Source organism: Camelus ferus, chromosome 13 (assembly GCF_009834535.1).
Source record: "Camelus ferus isolate YT-003-E chromosome 13, BCGSAC_Cfer_1.0, whole genome shotgun sequence".
NCBI classification, from domain to species: domain Eukaryota; kingdom Metazoa; phylum Chordata; class Mammalia; order Artiodactyla; family Camelidae; genus Camelus; species Camelus ferus.
Window position 1 is genome coordinate 58,966,016 of NC_045708.1, and position 16,324 is coordinate 58,982,339.

The following is a 16,324-nucleotide window of genomic DNA, read 5'->3' on the forward strand; positions in this document are numbered from 1 at the left end:
TGGTTAGATTCTAATCTTCTAGAGAACGTCATTATCTTTTTCCATGGCAAATAAAGGACCAAAGTGTTAATTTCCTCCTTAAAATACGTACAAGGTTTGAACAGTTCTGGCATTCTACCTTCCAGCAATTTATTTGGGAACTTTTAAACAATTCTAACCCATGAAACTGTTTATGAATGAGGATTTCTTGATAATATAAATTAAGTACCTGAACAGAAATTGTGGGAGAAATCATGCTAATATGGAAAATAGCATTCTTTTGCAGTAAGTTCCATGTAAAGGGACCTTGTAGGAATTGAGCTTGTCTGACCAAAGACACTCAAGATAACCAAGTTTTTAATGGAAACTCTTTGACCTGAATATAAAATACATTACTTATTCCATTCAGGTACTGGAGTTGTTTCTCTATATTCCAATTTCTTTAAACAAGAGTATTTTTTCCCCTAATATCCTTATTATCATCCTACTCACAACTACCCATGAGACTACAGTAATTTAAGCCCTGGTGCCTTTTTTTCTCAATGGCAGTGAACCAAAAAGGTTAAAGGAACTGAAATATTTCAATTAATATAGCCTTAAGGTTTTAATATTCAGAAAATCACAATTTTCATGCCAGACAAATATGATTTGTTTTATGGTTTTTATGGTTCAAAATATTTGAAACATTTATACAAATGTTGCATACTAAACACTACACAGTGGTATTATCTCATACAGCTGACTAACAAATTCTACAAAATCTATTGTAAATTCAGATTCTTGGGACCAGTTTGAAAGTTGGTAAGATATAGGATATAAAATCATATTTCAAGAAAACAGGAAGAAGAAATCATCTGAGGTAATATACTAGAGTTTTTCAAAGCATTTTTCACACATCCTCCTTAAACATGTAATCTTTTGGTTGATTTCAGCACTGCTAAACAGAATGGAAAGAATCTTTTCTAAAGCAAGGATGTGAATAACTCTTGGGAAGGGTTAAAACACATTTTTTTAAGGATTAAACAAAACATGTTTGTGGATGGAGACAGTATTTTCTTCATAATCTTCATAATTTTCTTCATAATCAATATATTGGAAGCATTAAAATTCTAATGAAGTAAAGTCACAGAGAGTAAGAATATTTTATTTCTTCCCAATTCATTCATGTGATCACTTATTCTACTTTAAATGAATTTAGAGCCTGATTTAAATAAACACAATGCAATCTGTTTTATTAACAGTCCTTCACTTTGCACGCATTAATGAAAAAAAAAATAAAACTTTACCTTAAGTAGGCAACTGAAGAATAAATATAGCTCTATGTAATGGTGTATTTAAAAATGATTAGCTCACTGCAAAGAATGATAAATGTGGGACAGGTATTTTCAATTGCACATAGACTTGAATTCTTTTTTGCAATTAAAGAAAGAACAAAGTACAAATATGATTAGAAGTAAGAATATTATTTTGTTACATACCAATAATGTCACACTTCCTAAGATTGTGAAAATGGCATATTTCTTACACAAAATGCAGAAGAAAATAACATAGTCACTGTGACTCCTGGGACTCTGAAGATGAATGAGAGTGTGGGTGCTTCAAAAATAGGAGGTCATCACAAGACATTAGTGCCCATATTGCAAATGACCCTGCCTTAGGACATACCACTTCCTAGTCCACAAAAATGTTCAAAAGAGCAGTAGATAAGTTAATGCAAAGTCAGTCTTGCACAGTGGATTATTCAAAATGAAGAAGGAAGATGAAGATAGTTTGGAGAAAACCAACATGAAGGTTATGGTGCTAACTGATCATTCACACAAATTTTTCCATCTGGCTATGATGGATAGTCTTGGATCCATTCAAGCAGGAATACTGTCCACAGTGTCTTAATAAATTCAGCACAGGCAAGAAATGATAAGAATGGGGTACCAATCAATCAGAATAAGTACTCAAAAACAATCCATTGTATTTTACAGATTCAATCCAAGGAATTTCAGGAGTGTCCAAGGATACAGTCAAAAAGAATTAGTCATTGTCCCCAAATAGCAGTCATTTGGGGGAGTCCCCAGGTGGTATTAAATGCAGACAGACTCCATCAAAACTTTTTCCAATATTACATATTAATACAAAAATAAAAAGGAAATATGACAACATGAAAAAACAAACAATTGTCCTTAACATATAGAAATGAGAAAGGCCTTGCTGAGAAAGTGACATGAGTACTGGGTCTCAGACAATGAGTCTCAGATTATAGTATTTCCAACATTGAAAGTGTCCAGTTTCTCCCCTGAGCACACACACAATTGATGATCCTGTCCCATTTATTGAATCTGACACAAAGTATTTTGATGCCTGGAAAAATATGAAATCCTCAGAATGGAGAAATTTGGGCACAGGTTTCCAGCAGAGAAGACCGCCCCTCTAATCAAGTCCACTCACACCATCCCTGGCTCATCTCACAGTCATCAGTGTTCTTTGGAAACTGCAACACAAGGGCAAGAACCATTTCAAAGCGTTTTGTTCAGATTGTTTGTTAAATGGCGCTTATAAAATTACATGACTTACAACCCTCCTCCCTACAAAATGAATACGTGTACCATTTTATTCAAAGGGAGTACACTCAGTCACCTACGACAGTGCTAAACCTCTCCCACAGGGGAGCAAATATAAAAATCAAGGTTTTATAGGTTTCTTGTGGGTTTTTAGTGATTTAGGTGACTCTGGTATTGTACTTCTTTGCTGATTGTATTATATTTAATACCTTACTTTTAGGACTGTAATACGGGGGGGGGGGGTTCACTGAATTCGGGTCCAGAAATTCCTTCCAAACAAAGAAGACACCAGAGAAAACAAGTTTTCTTGTTGGAAATAGTGGAAAATACGTTTTATTTATGTTCCAACCTCTACTGATTTGTAACATCCACCTGGGGAACTTTGGGGTCACAACCTGGTTCAGCAGAAAAGACTATCATGGCGGCGTTACGGTTAGGAGTAGGGACGAGGGAGCACATGCAAGCAGATGAAAGCATCACCCGCACTGGTCACGCCAGCTCCAGAGATCAGTCAAGCAGGATAGCACAGTGGAAAGTGCACTGAGTTTAGAGGCAAGAGACCAAAATCCAGATCAGTTTCACGTTCATGTTTCCAACTGAGCCAAAAATCTGTTAGCTATCCAAAAAAGTAGATGAGCTGGAAATTGGCTACAGTTCAAATAAATGTCTCACAATAATAGAATCAAATAATTTTAAAATTGTAAGAGACATTAATAATGCTCCTAGTCCAATGCCGTGAGAATCCCACTTGAACAGGACTAGAATATACATAACAAGCTTGGAGACTTTGACACAATAATATTAAAATTTATTCCTGAGAATCTAGTTACTAGGGCTTGGCACACCCGGAGGGTTCCAAGTCATCGGGCTGGGATAAAAGGATATAAAAGAGGGATCCAATAATGGAAACCTGGAAGATAAGATTTTGGTGTAGAAATTTTCTTTTTAAGATGATGAGATAATATCACAGGATTTCTAAAATATACCTCCCCGCTTCTTTAAGCCAGAATTAGTCTCAGAGACTTTATATCTTTTGTTATTTTCTCTGCTACATTTTGTCAGATCCTTCTTCTATTAGATGGATATTTGGTTCTCCATGTTTAGTCCCCATTTCTTGGTTTTCTTCTCATATTTTCCACCTTTGCCTTTTAGTTCTGCAGTCTTTGGGTATTATTTTTCTGTCATTCCATTGCACATTATTGCCTCAATTTGGGAATAATATAGATTAGAAGATAAATAGATTTTACTGGAAGAGAAAAACAGGTTTGTTTTGCAGGAACAAGAAAGACTATTAACTAGTGGATTAAGGAAATCACTTGGGGGGAACAAACAACATAGGTTGGAAACTGCAGGTAATTACAATATTATAACCACAGATGTTATAAGTGAGTCAAAAGCAAAGTCTGAGTTGAATCAAATGGGGCAGAGGTTCTTAAAACAACACACTTTTTCCTGGGTACCAAGCAAGGGCTTCATCCTCAAATTATAATGTGAAAAATCAAGGGCAAATTATACAATTATGGTTAGAAAACACATCACCTTTGAGATAAAGTAGGGGAGGAATTTGGGAGAGGTCTGGGCATGGATAATGGAAAAGATCATGGTGGGGGGTGAAATTGGATTATTATAAATGGAGGGTGATATTGAACTGATGAACTGAAGTGTGTCTGGACTTATTCAGGTGTATCGTCCACTGATGTGTAAATAAATTTGAAATTTGTAGCTCCCCTGTTGTATGTGTGATCATTTTTGTAGGAAAGGAAACTCAGGACCAGAGACTTTAGTCTCCATCTTCTGGTGATTTTTAAGCCCTGGCTTGCATTACTGACAATTTTACCAGCTTATTGTCTTGATTCCTACTGCTATTAAAGGAGATGAGGACAAGGAGAAAGACGGTACAAGGAGCTGAATAGCACAAAGTTTATGGGATCTACCGAAGAAGAAAGTATTTTTTTGTGGTATGATAGCTCTTTCGTCCAGAGAAGCCTATTTGCTTTGTTTGTTTGGATACAAAATTTTTGAGAATCATTTTGGGGGTATGAACTGGAGTTTTTCCTTCAAGCTCTCTTCTCTCCCTAAAAAGTGTCTTTTTTTTTTTTTTTCAGGCCAGTTGTTCTATTTATTCATCGTTGTGTCTGTATTTTTGGCTTTTCTCCAGTGACTGGTTATCCTTAAATGACCCTCATGTTTATAACTAGAGAACAATGTTGATTACCACAGGTAGCGTGGCCCTGATTTTGCCTGCCAGACAATTACGACCTCTTCAGTGCAATAAAGCTTCAAGTTTCCTGTGTGGGTGGGGCACAGCAATGTTCAGGCAATATTCCAGGTAGCATAGGTGAGGAGCGGGCAGAAAGGTGGCATTAATTTTCAGGGATGACAGGCAAATGACAAGGTTTCCTTTGATAGTGTTTTCTTGGCTTCATTTGGGAGTAAACACCAATGGGAAATTTATGTAGCCTTAGGAAAATAATGTCTCAACCAGTCACCAAGATTTCCACTCCCTTTCCAGGAAGGGGAAAGAATATCTCCACCCCAGGGAAAAGACATTGTCTTCACTGAAGCCCTGTTTGTATATTCTGAACTGCCCTGTTTGTAGCACTGGATTTTGCTTTGAGAAGTTCATTCTTAATTTATAGACTTCTCATGGCCCTTCTCTGACTTTACAGATTTAGGAGGTAGATGAACAGGAGCTAAACAATTGCTCCTGGTCTAAGAATGTCATCAAGATATTAAAGTTTATAAATAGTTTTAATTTGCATGCACTTATTCCTAAGGTATCATAAATATAGACACTACACATTTTTTTTTCTTTTTATCAGTTATTTTGATAACGTAGTGCCAAAAAAGCGAAATAGAGGTAGGAGGGGTTAAACCACAATTCATTTTTATTTTAATGAGATTCAATTTCATTATTTGTAGACGTACCTCACATAGTAGTTTGAGGACCATATGAGGCAATTGTCTGAATGTGTTTTCTCTGGGAAAATTCTTTAATCTATTAATTGAGGATAATATTAGCCCTTACTTCAAAATTGTTATGAGGATTAAATTTATAAACTCATGTAAAGTGCTTAGAATAGTCTAGCTCACAGAAAGCACGAAAATTAACATCAATATTACTCTTTTCTTGTGAGTAAGCTGTAAATCTGAAGTCACTTACTTAAGCATTAAAGAGATTGCATAAGAAAGAAGAGAAATAATGGGAAAACGGATAATCAGAAGACTGGTTAATTTGCTTCCGAAATAACTGGAAGTTGGATACGAAGTATGTGATGCCCATTAAAACTGGGACTATAGAGCACTGACAGTCCCAGAACAGAGGAAAGGCCATCAATTTTGCCAAATAAGGTTAGAAATCTTAACGTACTGACAAAACAGTAGAGCTATAATAAACGAAGCAGAAAAACTGAGACTCAGTCAGTCACTTCGTTGTGTTAAAGGTTCTATTCCTCAAATTCCTCTGTTCTTCTTTATATCATTATTCTCTTAAAAAGCAACAGAGGGCTAAAATGTAGGAAAATTCCACAGCTAGAGTGCAATCTTCATTTAATTTAAATTTCCTAGCAGCTCCTAAAGATGTGACTGGACAGAAAATATAAGCTGGGGGAAACTCCATGCTCACTTTGCATGCAAAATGAAAACTAATCCTAGAAAAAATGATACCAAATTTTTATTGTTATTGATGCTTTATCAGCAGCATATATCTGTGTATGTATATGATGAATTAATGTTTTAGCCTGAAGTAAAAACAAAAAAAGATAGTCTTCACTTGGGAAAAAAAAAAAAAAAACCAAGACTCTAATAATGTCAAATCAGATGGTAAGTTTTATCTAGACTGATTTAACACAGAATTTTGAATAAGTCTTTTTGATGACTGAAATTGGAACTCAGAAGTTCCATGCTTATTTTTACTATTTTGGTTTAATTCTGTGTCATTAGTTATCTGATACTACTTTTCTGATCCTAAATATGCAAGTAATCCACCTAGAAAATACTGATTAAAAATAATTAAAAATAAATGAGACTTCTACATGAATAAATATTTTCATGTTTCATTATAGACTATTTGGGAAAATCTGTAATCTTATGTTCATCTTAAACCTTTCTTTAAAATCTCAAGGTATTTCTTAGTTTGTACTTCATTAATTCTCATAGTTGCCCTATGAGATAAACACGAAGGATGATTTAGAAAAATGATCCCTGAAACTCAGTCTGTAAAAATGGCATTGTCAAGTCAGATCAAGTTTTTAGTTTTAAAACTGTGAAGCTGATCACTGAAACTCAGGTGACAGAAGCAAGCCCTGTGTCTTTTTTTTTTTTTAAACTAAAACATGAGCTTAAAGAAAGTTTTTATAATGGTTTATTCTTTTATTTTTCTCTTTCTGTATGTTAAAGGAATCTGTAATCTTAAGGAGTGAATATTCTGAGGACGTTCCATCTAATTATTGTGGTTGAGTTTATCCTCTGTATTGTCACCTTTCTTGTCAACAGATGAAAGAGGTCGTATTTCCAGTACAAGGAAAAGGACTTCTGAAATTGGCAAAGGTTATTTTATTTATTTGGATGAAGTTCACAGAAATCATGCATCCTGGAATGTAAGCCTTGAGTTAATTTAGACTCTCATTCCTTAAATTGGTTACATTTTCCATTCAGTACAAGAAGTCCTAGGGAAACCTGTACCTCACTTTAAAAAAAAAAAAATTGGAGTTCACTCTGATGTGTTTCTAGATAGCTGTGTATCAATTTTTTTTTGTATTAGTATTCATTTACCTAAGAAATTCCTCTGGAATATGTAAAAATATGTTTGTTTTACAAAAACATTTGCTTCCTTAAGAATTTTAGTAACAAATTACATATGAAGGAAGATGTGTGTGCAATGTTATTGAAACATATATTTCCAAATCTTTCAATATTCTTTAAATATTACTTAAAAACCAAAAGGCATTTCTTTCCAAGGATTGGAATAAGGAGAAAAGAGAGAAGGAGAAAAAGAAGGAGAGAGAGAGAGACGGAGGGAGAGAGAGAGAAAGAAATCAAAGAAAATGTTTGTCCCGACTGCTGCTCAATTTTCTACTCCTAAGTTCCAGTAACATAAAATTTAATAAATGTAAAAGGACAAGAGAGGTTGCAGATGAACTACCAGGAAAGCTGATGATGCCTGATAAGAAATGAAAAAAAAATATTCAAAAGAGACCATTTGAAGATTTAAGTCAAAAAGACAAGGTTTAGAAGTTTCTGTGAACAACGGCTTTCTTAGAGGCAGTTTTGAGCCACTCCACCTTCAGGGTTTGTAACTGCACAGAAGTTATACATGGGTACAATTTAAAAATAATTTGTAAACTTTAACTTTCCTTGTTTTTGTTCCAAACTGTCTCACCTAATAAATAGACTAACTTGGGTCAAGAGAGTATTTAATTTGCCAGGATATGCAAAGCTAAACTGATGGACCACCTTTTTTCGGTAACAGAAACACCATGTTGGTATGCTAAGTTATTAAGGGTACCATTTTCTAAATTCTCAAAGCTATAATAAATTTTGAAACTGACAGAGACAAAATATATACACCCATTGTTAAAATAAGTAAATGATCTTGCCTCTTTCTCAATCATTTCTAAAGGTAATTATGGTGTTTGATCATACAAGAAAATGCTTGGTCTGTTCCCCAAAATGCACTGATACATTTTATGCCATATTTGTCCTACATTGTAATGTTTATTTTATAAAATATTTTCATTAATAACTGCAAAATAAATATATTTCTGAATAAGCTGGCATACACTTAGAATCTAGTTCAACAATGTATTAGGTCTCTTTGTTACTTTTAGAGCTAGAGATACTAACAATATTTTTGGAATGGCATTCATGAAGAATAGGTAATGTTTGAGATGAACACATGAAAATAACACACCTATCTTTAAATAAATCACAGAACATAAGCATCCGAATGAGAATTAACAATATGCAAGCCAGTACAGTTATTCCACTGATCTCGCTATTATATATAATACCAAAGCATTTCAAAATTTTTTGAATTGTCTTTGTTCCAGGCTATGCATGCAAAATATTTCACTTCATATTACTTTTTAACCATACACTATTTTCTTAAAACAATTTTGGCAAGTAATCTTCCAGTTTACCCATGAAATTTGGCTGAAAGTTTCTCTTAGCTGTTTCTGAAAATTAAATCCACTCTCAAAATCTCACTGCCATTGAGGACAGGGAAATATACACATACAGTTAAATAATTTAATTTATTATATTATATATAAAGTGAGAGTTCTAATAAAATATTGAGTACTGGCGGCATCATTTTCATAATTGAATTATCTCATAATTACATTTATTTGAGTGAGAAGTGGGTGATATCCACTAGTTTATGTTATTCTGACATGCTTGTTTTTAAAAATCATTGACATACGTAACATGACCTCATAAAAGTCAAAAGGTATATAAACACACACACACACACATATCATATAAATGTGACTACATGATTAAATATGAAATATCGTGGAGATGTGATGCAAAGAAGAATACTTAACAGCAACCTTTCTGTTCACATTTCTATCACAGACATTACCAGTTCATTAAATATTTAAAATGGCAGCTATTATTAGGACATAGTTTAGATAGTAAATCTTACTGCGTTAACGTCTGTGTATATGTACGACACACACACACATTTTGTATGCTTTGCATCTGTTCTGATGATTCTTGGTTCACCCATTTTAATGCGCATCCTCTTTATTACTGAAGAACAACTATTGTGGAAGCAATCACGTGTCCTCAGCACGTCAGTTTCAGCCTGGGCAGATTCATGCTAGTGGACTATTTTAATTAATATTTTTCTCACATTATAAACCCCTGGACGACTCCTTCTTTCTGACTCTTGGAAAGCCATCGTGACGCAGTTCTCTCTGCCTTTACCACCATCACGCTGCTCTCTAGTTTATGATGGTGTTCTTCCCGTTGAGTTTTACAAGCATACGTACGGTTATTAGATAATAATGAAAAACTGCTTTTCAATCATACAGTATGTCCCCCTGAGTGCAGGCATGCTTCCCTGTGAAGTGCTTGTGACGCTGTTCAGTAGCAGGCATGTTCTGCGCTATGGAAAGACTTCTGCACATGTGTACAGGTAGTCCGTTGCATCCTTCCTGAGCCTTCGTGACCTTAACCGGGGCAATTGTTTCCCTCCTCCCCGTTCAGATTCCACGACACGTCCAAGAACACAGCCCCACTTAATGAGTTTGTACGAGAGCTGGGAGACCACTTTCTCGCACCCGTCCATCCTCGTACCCAACACGCACTGCACAGCCTCCTTCCCCCGTCCCTGCTTCTCCTTCTCACAGCTCAGCTGATTCCAACTCAGCCAGCACTGTGTTCCAGGTGTGCACAAAGATTCTTCCAGCCCTTTCAACTTTCCTTCCCTTTTTTTAACACCTTCCTTATTACCTGGAGGAGGAGGAATCTTTCACTTCCTATATTTGTAATTATTATGCACCAGAAGGTAACCAAAAATATACTGAGAACCATAAGGAATAGCAATAGCAGTGTACGTCTAAAGAATTAAAATAACTTAAATTTTATGGTTAAATATCTTCAACAATTTCAAAAGCCTTTGACTGTACCCCCAAATTTCTACACAAACTTTTCCATTTTTTATCTTAAAATATACTTATCAGCATAGAGATGAGTGTGTAAATAAACTCCATTAATGCCTCAATACAGTGGTAAAAAATAAATTCCTATTCACATGATACTGTTCTACCCATCTGGTTTAAAAACATGTACTACACTAAATATATCAGGTGACTAGTAATATGCTGACAGTTTTGGTAATCTGCAGAAGGCTGAGGTCCCAGGGCTTGAGTCCTAGCTTTTCCAGGTTAGCCTTGGGACGCTGGGAAAATCGCTTAAGCTTCCAAAGTCCTGCTTCTCTATGTTCAAAAGGCGACAGCATGGAGCCCAGCAAAAGCTGGTTATAACCAGTCATGATGGTGTTTGTGAGTAAAAGACAGCAACTGTAGATTTTATTTCAAAAGCTTGTTATGAAAATTAAAACTATATTGGGTAGAAGCAGCATAAACTATAATGAACTGTACAAATGGGAAGTGCTATTTGTTTTATAGATTGGGAAGGTAGCCTTTTGTGGGCTGCCAGCTAATCCTTTCTTACTCGACCTAACGGGGCCATCTTTGTAACACACACTATGTATCGTGTAACTCAGCTACTTAATACCTGCCAATAGCTTTTTTTTTTTTTTTTTTTTATTGTTAACAGAATAAAGTCCATGCCCTGGACACCTTGACTGAATTCCCACTGATCTCTCAGCTAGTGGACCCTGTGATACATTTCCAGCATGAAATACTTAGGAGTGCCTTAAAAATACACACGTGTTCAACTTCTAGGTCTTTGTCACTGCTGATTCCTTTTGCCTGACTTCTCTTTGTCACTTTGGCAATCTTGATAAGACCTATTTATTCTCAATTCTAAGCTTAAATGTCACCTCCAATTGGAAAGCTTCCCTGCAGTTGATTGCACATCTCAAATTTACCTCTTTTTATACTTTTTATAACATTGTATCAAATCATTAAAATAGTTCTGTAACTGTCCTCAGACATACTAGAAATCAAGGCCAATTTCTTATTTATGATGTTAATCCAAGCGCATAGCAGTGTTTGTTAAGCAGAGGCCTTATGGGTCAAACAGAACGAGTAATAATGCAGGCACTGGAATTAGACAGACTTGGGCTTAAATCTTGGCTCCATCACTTATTTGCTGTGTCAGCTGAGAATTTCACCTAACCTTCTTAAGACTCTATTTCCTTGTAGATAAAATGGGAGTAATAACAGGATGAAGGCATTATGCTAATTAGTATCTTCGATTCAGTGCTGACGACAATGACGATGATGAAAGTACTCAATAAATACTGGTTCAATAAAAAGATAATTAAATGAAATAAATTCACTGCTATTGAAACTTGTTTCTAGGGGACCATGCAATCCCAATTCTGAATAACTTGTTCAAAACTAGCTCTTGGAACAGAATACATTTAGCAATGTTGGGTTACTACATAACATTTATTTGGCACGCCTTTGAGGGAGCCAGATTTTTTGAAGATTATAAAGATGATGAAGATGATGTTAATGATGCCAAAAAAAAAAATCAACTTTCCTTCCTCAAGAAGTAGGCATCCTCTGTAACAGAACTTCTGTCCAGTGATTTCTTAATAGCCTACCAACAGTCTTAGAGAAATATAAAGAAAGGTGGGGGATCTCTTTAGAGATCTTCAAACTCTTCAAACCCAAAATACAACCTCGACTATCCAGCATTTGAAAATACAGTGCTTTAATTCCAAAACAATATTAAATATATTTCTGGAAAAAAGTGTCAAAAATCTGTCAGTGAATTAGTAAAAGGTGAAAAAGATAAAAACCATGGTTTGAACACTGTTAAGAGGACATTGGAAACCTCAGACAGTGAATATTAAAACAAGTGAATATATAACATTCTTTAAATAAGGAGAGAATTTAAGTTCAGAAGAAAATTCCCATTCAAATTATGTTCTGTGCGAAAAAGAAACTGCAGGGCCAAAGGTCTTGAAATATTTTTATTTTCCACGGAAAATATTATCTGCCCTTCAGCTGGCTATTGACTTAACAGCATGGGGGAAAAACAACTGCATCAGATAATGGAAGATGTGTTTTTAGAAGAAATCATTAAAAACATGATTAGAAGCTGGTTGGCTGCGGAAGGTCCAAATTGTCAAAAATTATTGATGTTTACGATGGTAATCATGACAGCTGAAAAGTATCTAAATAACAAAAAGGCAACGCTGCTTATGAAGTGCTGGGGTGCAATTTGTAATGATTAGTGGAAAAGCACACTAATATGTTTGATGCAGTATTTTGAAGGTCACTCAACTATCAACTTGCTGTAATGCCGTTCAATTAAGTACACAATAAAGACCTAAGATTATTTATGGAAGGAATTTTCTAGTGCTTGTAGAATAGTAAATGACAAATCCCGGCTGTATGTACAAGCAGAAACGCCTGATCTAATGCACCATTAAGCAACTGCAGCTTTGCTCCACATTTTTTAAACATTAAACTAATTATGATGAGGTCTGGTCTTACTATATACTGCATATTTAATCTTTTTTAAGAGCCTATCAAATTGAATCACCAGACACAACTTGTTTATGCTATAAGCAAACACATGCAATATTAACAATGTACAATATCCTGGCTTAATTAGAAAAAGTCCATGTTATCTTAAATACATTTAGGAGTGTAATACCACACAGTTCTAATGTGAACTTGCCATTTAATTATATTTTAAAACTAATTTATGTTACTTGGAATTTTTCTTTCTCTCTCTCTCCTGCATAGAATGCTGCTCTGTTGACCTACTTCAAACTAGATTCTACTAAAAATGAAAGCAAGAATAAAGAAAGATTGAGCGAGCCTTTAGGAAAGAAGAGGAGTGGTGGTGATGAAAACCACAGACAAAAAATGACGCAAATTTGATTACTGGATGGTGATCTGTTCATCAAGCCGATGGGCTAAATTGTACCTGAGGAGGGATTTTCTGGGCATTTTTGCTCTGGGCTCTAGCTTAAAGTTCCATAAACTGGGATCTTTTTCAGACAAGAATATATTTCAAATTTTTCTTTCTGTCTCTCTCTCTCTCGCTCCAGGGCATATATGCTGGGTATGCAGGAGAAAACTTTGAATCTCTTAATAATTGTCTCAAATTTAGACACTCAATACCTGAAGAAGATATCTGTGGGCAACACCTATCAGTATAGCCTGGACTTCATGAATTCTCTGTTCTTTTGTCTCTAAAGATACTGACCTTGCTCTCTACAACCTCGTTTTTCAGCTTAGGTTCAAAGGCAATCTTTACCAAAAATAAGATACATGTAGAGTCATCAGAAATCAATAGTCAAGCATAAATTCTGACCTGGGGAGCTCAGACTTATTGTTTAGTAATTAAGCTTTTTTATCAATGGCATGAAATCAAACAGTGTACAGGAAAACAACTTCACTTCTTGGGCAAGAAAAAGAGCCATCACATCAGAATTTAGTCTTACAATATAATCCAAAAGAGGTGCTAAAGATTGTTTACCTTCACAGATTGTGACACCGTTTCCTGAAAATCCAATGTTGCAGTAACAGCCTTCAGCTCCATTCCGTATTTCACATTTTGCATTTGGGACACAGGGTGTCTTGGTACAGTTTTGAGTGTAGGAACAATTCAGCAAAGTGGAAAAACCCACTAAAGAAAATAGAGAAGTACACCCTTTAAAAAGAAAAAGAAAAACCTTCCCCCATTGTTGAGTAGTAGACTACGTATACATTAATATCCTTCTTTCTTTCCATTTAGATAAACGCATCATGAGAATTTTCCCCCAGGGAGCATTTAGGTGAATAACAGGACAAGAGCAAGTAAGTAAAAAAATTAACTTTTCTTCAGCCTCATCGTTTACCAAGTAAATCTCAACTGAGCTAAAAGTAATACACAATCTGGGCTTTATAAAGAAAACCGCATTCTTGGATAACTGGCCCCTTCACTCTGAGATGAAATACTTTTAATGGTCACTGCATGATTATAAAGGAATATTCATCCTCTGGGGCACGATTCTGTGCTGAAATCAAGGTCAGCTGAGTATCGGAGTCTTTCCAAAGTTAAATCTCTATTATTTCATGATGAAGAGCAACAGATCATACTATCCAGGAAGATAAATGCAATTATGTTTTTTTTCCCCTGTATTCTAATGATCTTCTAAAATTCTGCCTTTTCCATAGTGAAGTTTCTTTCACATGTTCTCCCATTAGGGGGAAAAACAATCAATTCAACATATGGGTCAAAGATTGATCTTTCAGAAACAGAACACCAAACACCACCAACCATATGCAGCGTTAAAAGAGAACAAGCCTTTATTTCAGAGTTATTGAAATCAAAGTTGGCAGTGGTATTTTGTGGGCTGGTAGGAAAAGATAAGGGAAAGCATAGGACGTTCCTCTATTTTTTTTTTTTTATTGTTGTCCTAGGACTTCTCAAGACAAGCCCACTTGGGATGGACAGTTATAAATCATGCCAGTTATTATTCTGCAAATAGCCATCTGAGATAAATTACCCTTATCTGGTAACAAAAGATTCTTAAACATTCAATTCTAAATCCCAGCCTCACATAGGGCTGTACACACTGTGTAAACCAGAATTAATTCAGCCTCAAAGGCGTGATTTATTCTCTCCGTACAGTATCATCGAAATAGTACTTGAAGTGAACCCCAAATCTGGGCTGAGCGGCAGTCCCCTTCAAAGGCCAGAAAACCTCCCAGAAGTGTTAATGGTTTGGATTTCCCCAGTTTCTCGGGGGAGGATCAGAAGACTTGTCAAAGGCTGAGACTTCGGGGACTTTGTCAGGAGGAGTGAAGAGGGGCCTCAGTCCCTGGGCCCTGAAGAGCGAACTCCAGAGTTGAAAGGCCAGGGAGAAAAACATCCTGAGAAGGGCTGTGCCGCTTGGAGTCTTGGCCAAATCCACCTGGCACGTGAGTGCCACCCTGGAAACCTCTGACTCCCTGCAAGTGCACCCGGGGCCCGGGGCGCGCGGACTCACCTAGGAGCGGGAGGAGTCTCATTGGCGGCGCCGCGATGCAGGCGGTGGCGGTGGCGGTGGCGGAGCAGCGGGGCGAGCGGGCCGGTACCCGGGGTGCGACGGGGCGGGCGCGCCAGGCTCCGGCTCCGTCCCCTGTGACGCACCCGCTTCCTCCGGACACTTTCCGGCCTCTTTTGTGTGAGCGTGTGAGGAGCGCGGAGTCCGCCGGCCACGTCCGGCCCCGGCCCCGGCCCCCGCGCCCCCGCTGACCTCATGGGCCGCCGGTCCCCAGCGCTCCGCGCACCCCGACGCGGGGATGGTGCCCCCTCCCCAGGCGCAGCGTCGGGGCACGACCCTCAGGGCCGGTGCCCAGCAGTCAGCGCGCCAGAGACCCACGGAGCGTGCCCCCTGAGTTCTAGAACTGCCTAGGCCTTAGGGGTCCTTCCTCCAGCCTCAGTTCCAGGACACAGATTTCTCTTACTCACTAATACGTTTCCCTGAAGGTCTATGGGCCCAGAAGTAGACTGGAGCTTGGCGCCAACCGGGGCCTTCGTTTCCAGCGTTCAGTCCTCATCTTGCTGGGATCCAGGGTTCCAGACTGTAGAAGAAGGATCTGCACTATCTTGCTACAGGTCAGGATTGTGCCTAAAACGGCTGAGTGGCAACCCAGCAAACCAAAAAGCCAAGTGTCAAGAACTACGTGACTGTGAAGTACAAAATGCTGATTTCCACTTTCAACTAAAATTTACGCTCCCCTCACCACCCCCTCCCCGGAACACCCGTTGCAATGCACGTAGGTTTCCTTTTTCATGTTACAGTATATGAGTTGATTACAGAGACACAGCTCATTCAGGTTGAAACACAGAAATAAGTCTAGTGTAAAAATTTTGAAATAACTGGCAGGCAAGGCTGATCCATAAGGACCGAAAGCGGATCAGTGGTTGTCCGAGGTTGGGGAGGGGGCCGACTGCAGAGAGGCACTAAGGGAAATGGGGGGTCATGGGAATAGTCACCATCTTGATGGGGGTGGTGGTTCCCTAAATGATGCATTTGTCAGACCTCATCTCTTAAAGTAGTGCATTTTGTTGCATGTAAATTATACCTCAGTAAAGTTGATTTAAAGAAAAGAAATGACTGATGTTTTTGTCACTGACACAAGTCATGTCACCTTTAAACAGTTGGG

General features: G+C 37.3%; 1 protein-coding gene across 1 annotated transcript in view; it reads right to left on the minus strand.

Annotated features, from left to right (window-relative positions):
• The window catches only part of ADGRL4 (adhesion G protein-coupled receptor L4), a 110,623-nt gene extending 95,222 nt beyond the window's left edge, over positions 1 to 15,401 (minus strand). The window contains 2 exon segments of the mRNA XM_006178514.3: positions 13,668 to 13,817; positions 15,163 to 15,401. Of these exon segments, the coding sequence (XP_006178576.3) occupies positions 13,668 to 13,817; positions 15,163 to 15,184 (172 nt within the window). The 5' untranslated portion in view covers positions 15,185 to 15,401.
• Between the last annotated feature and the right edge of the window lie 923 nt (positions 15,402 to 16,324).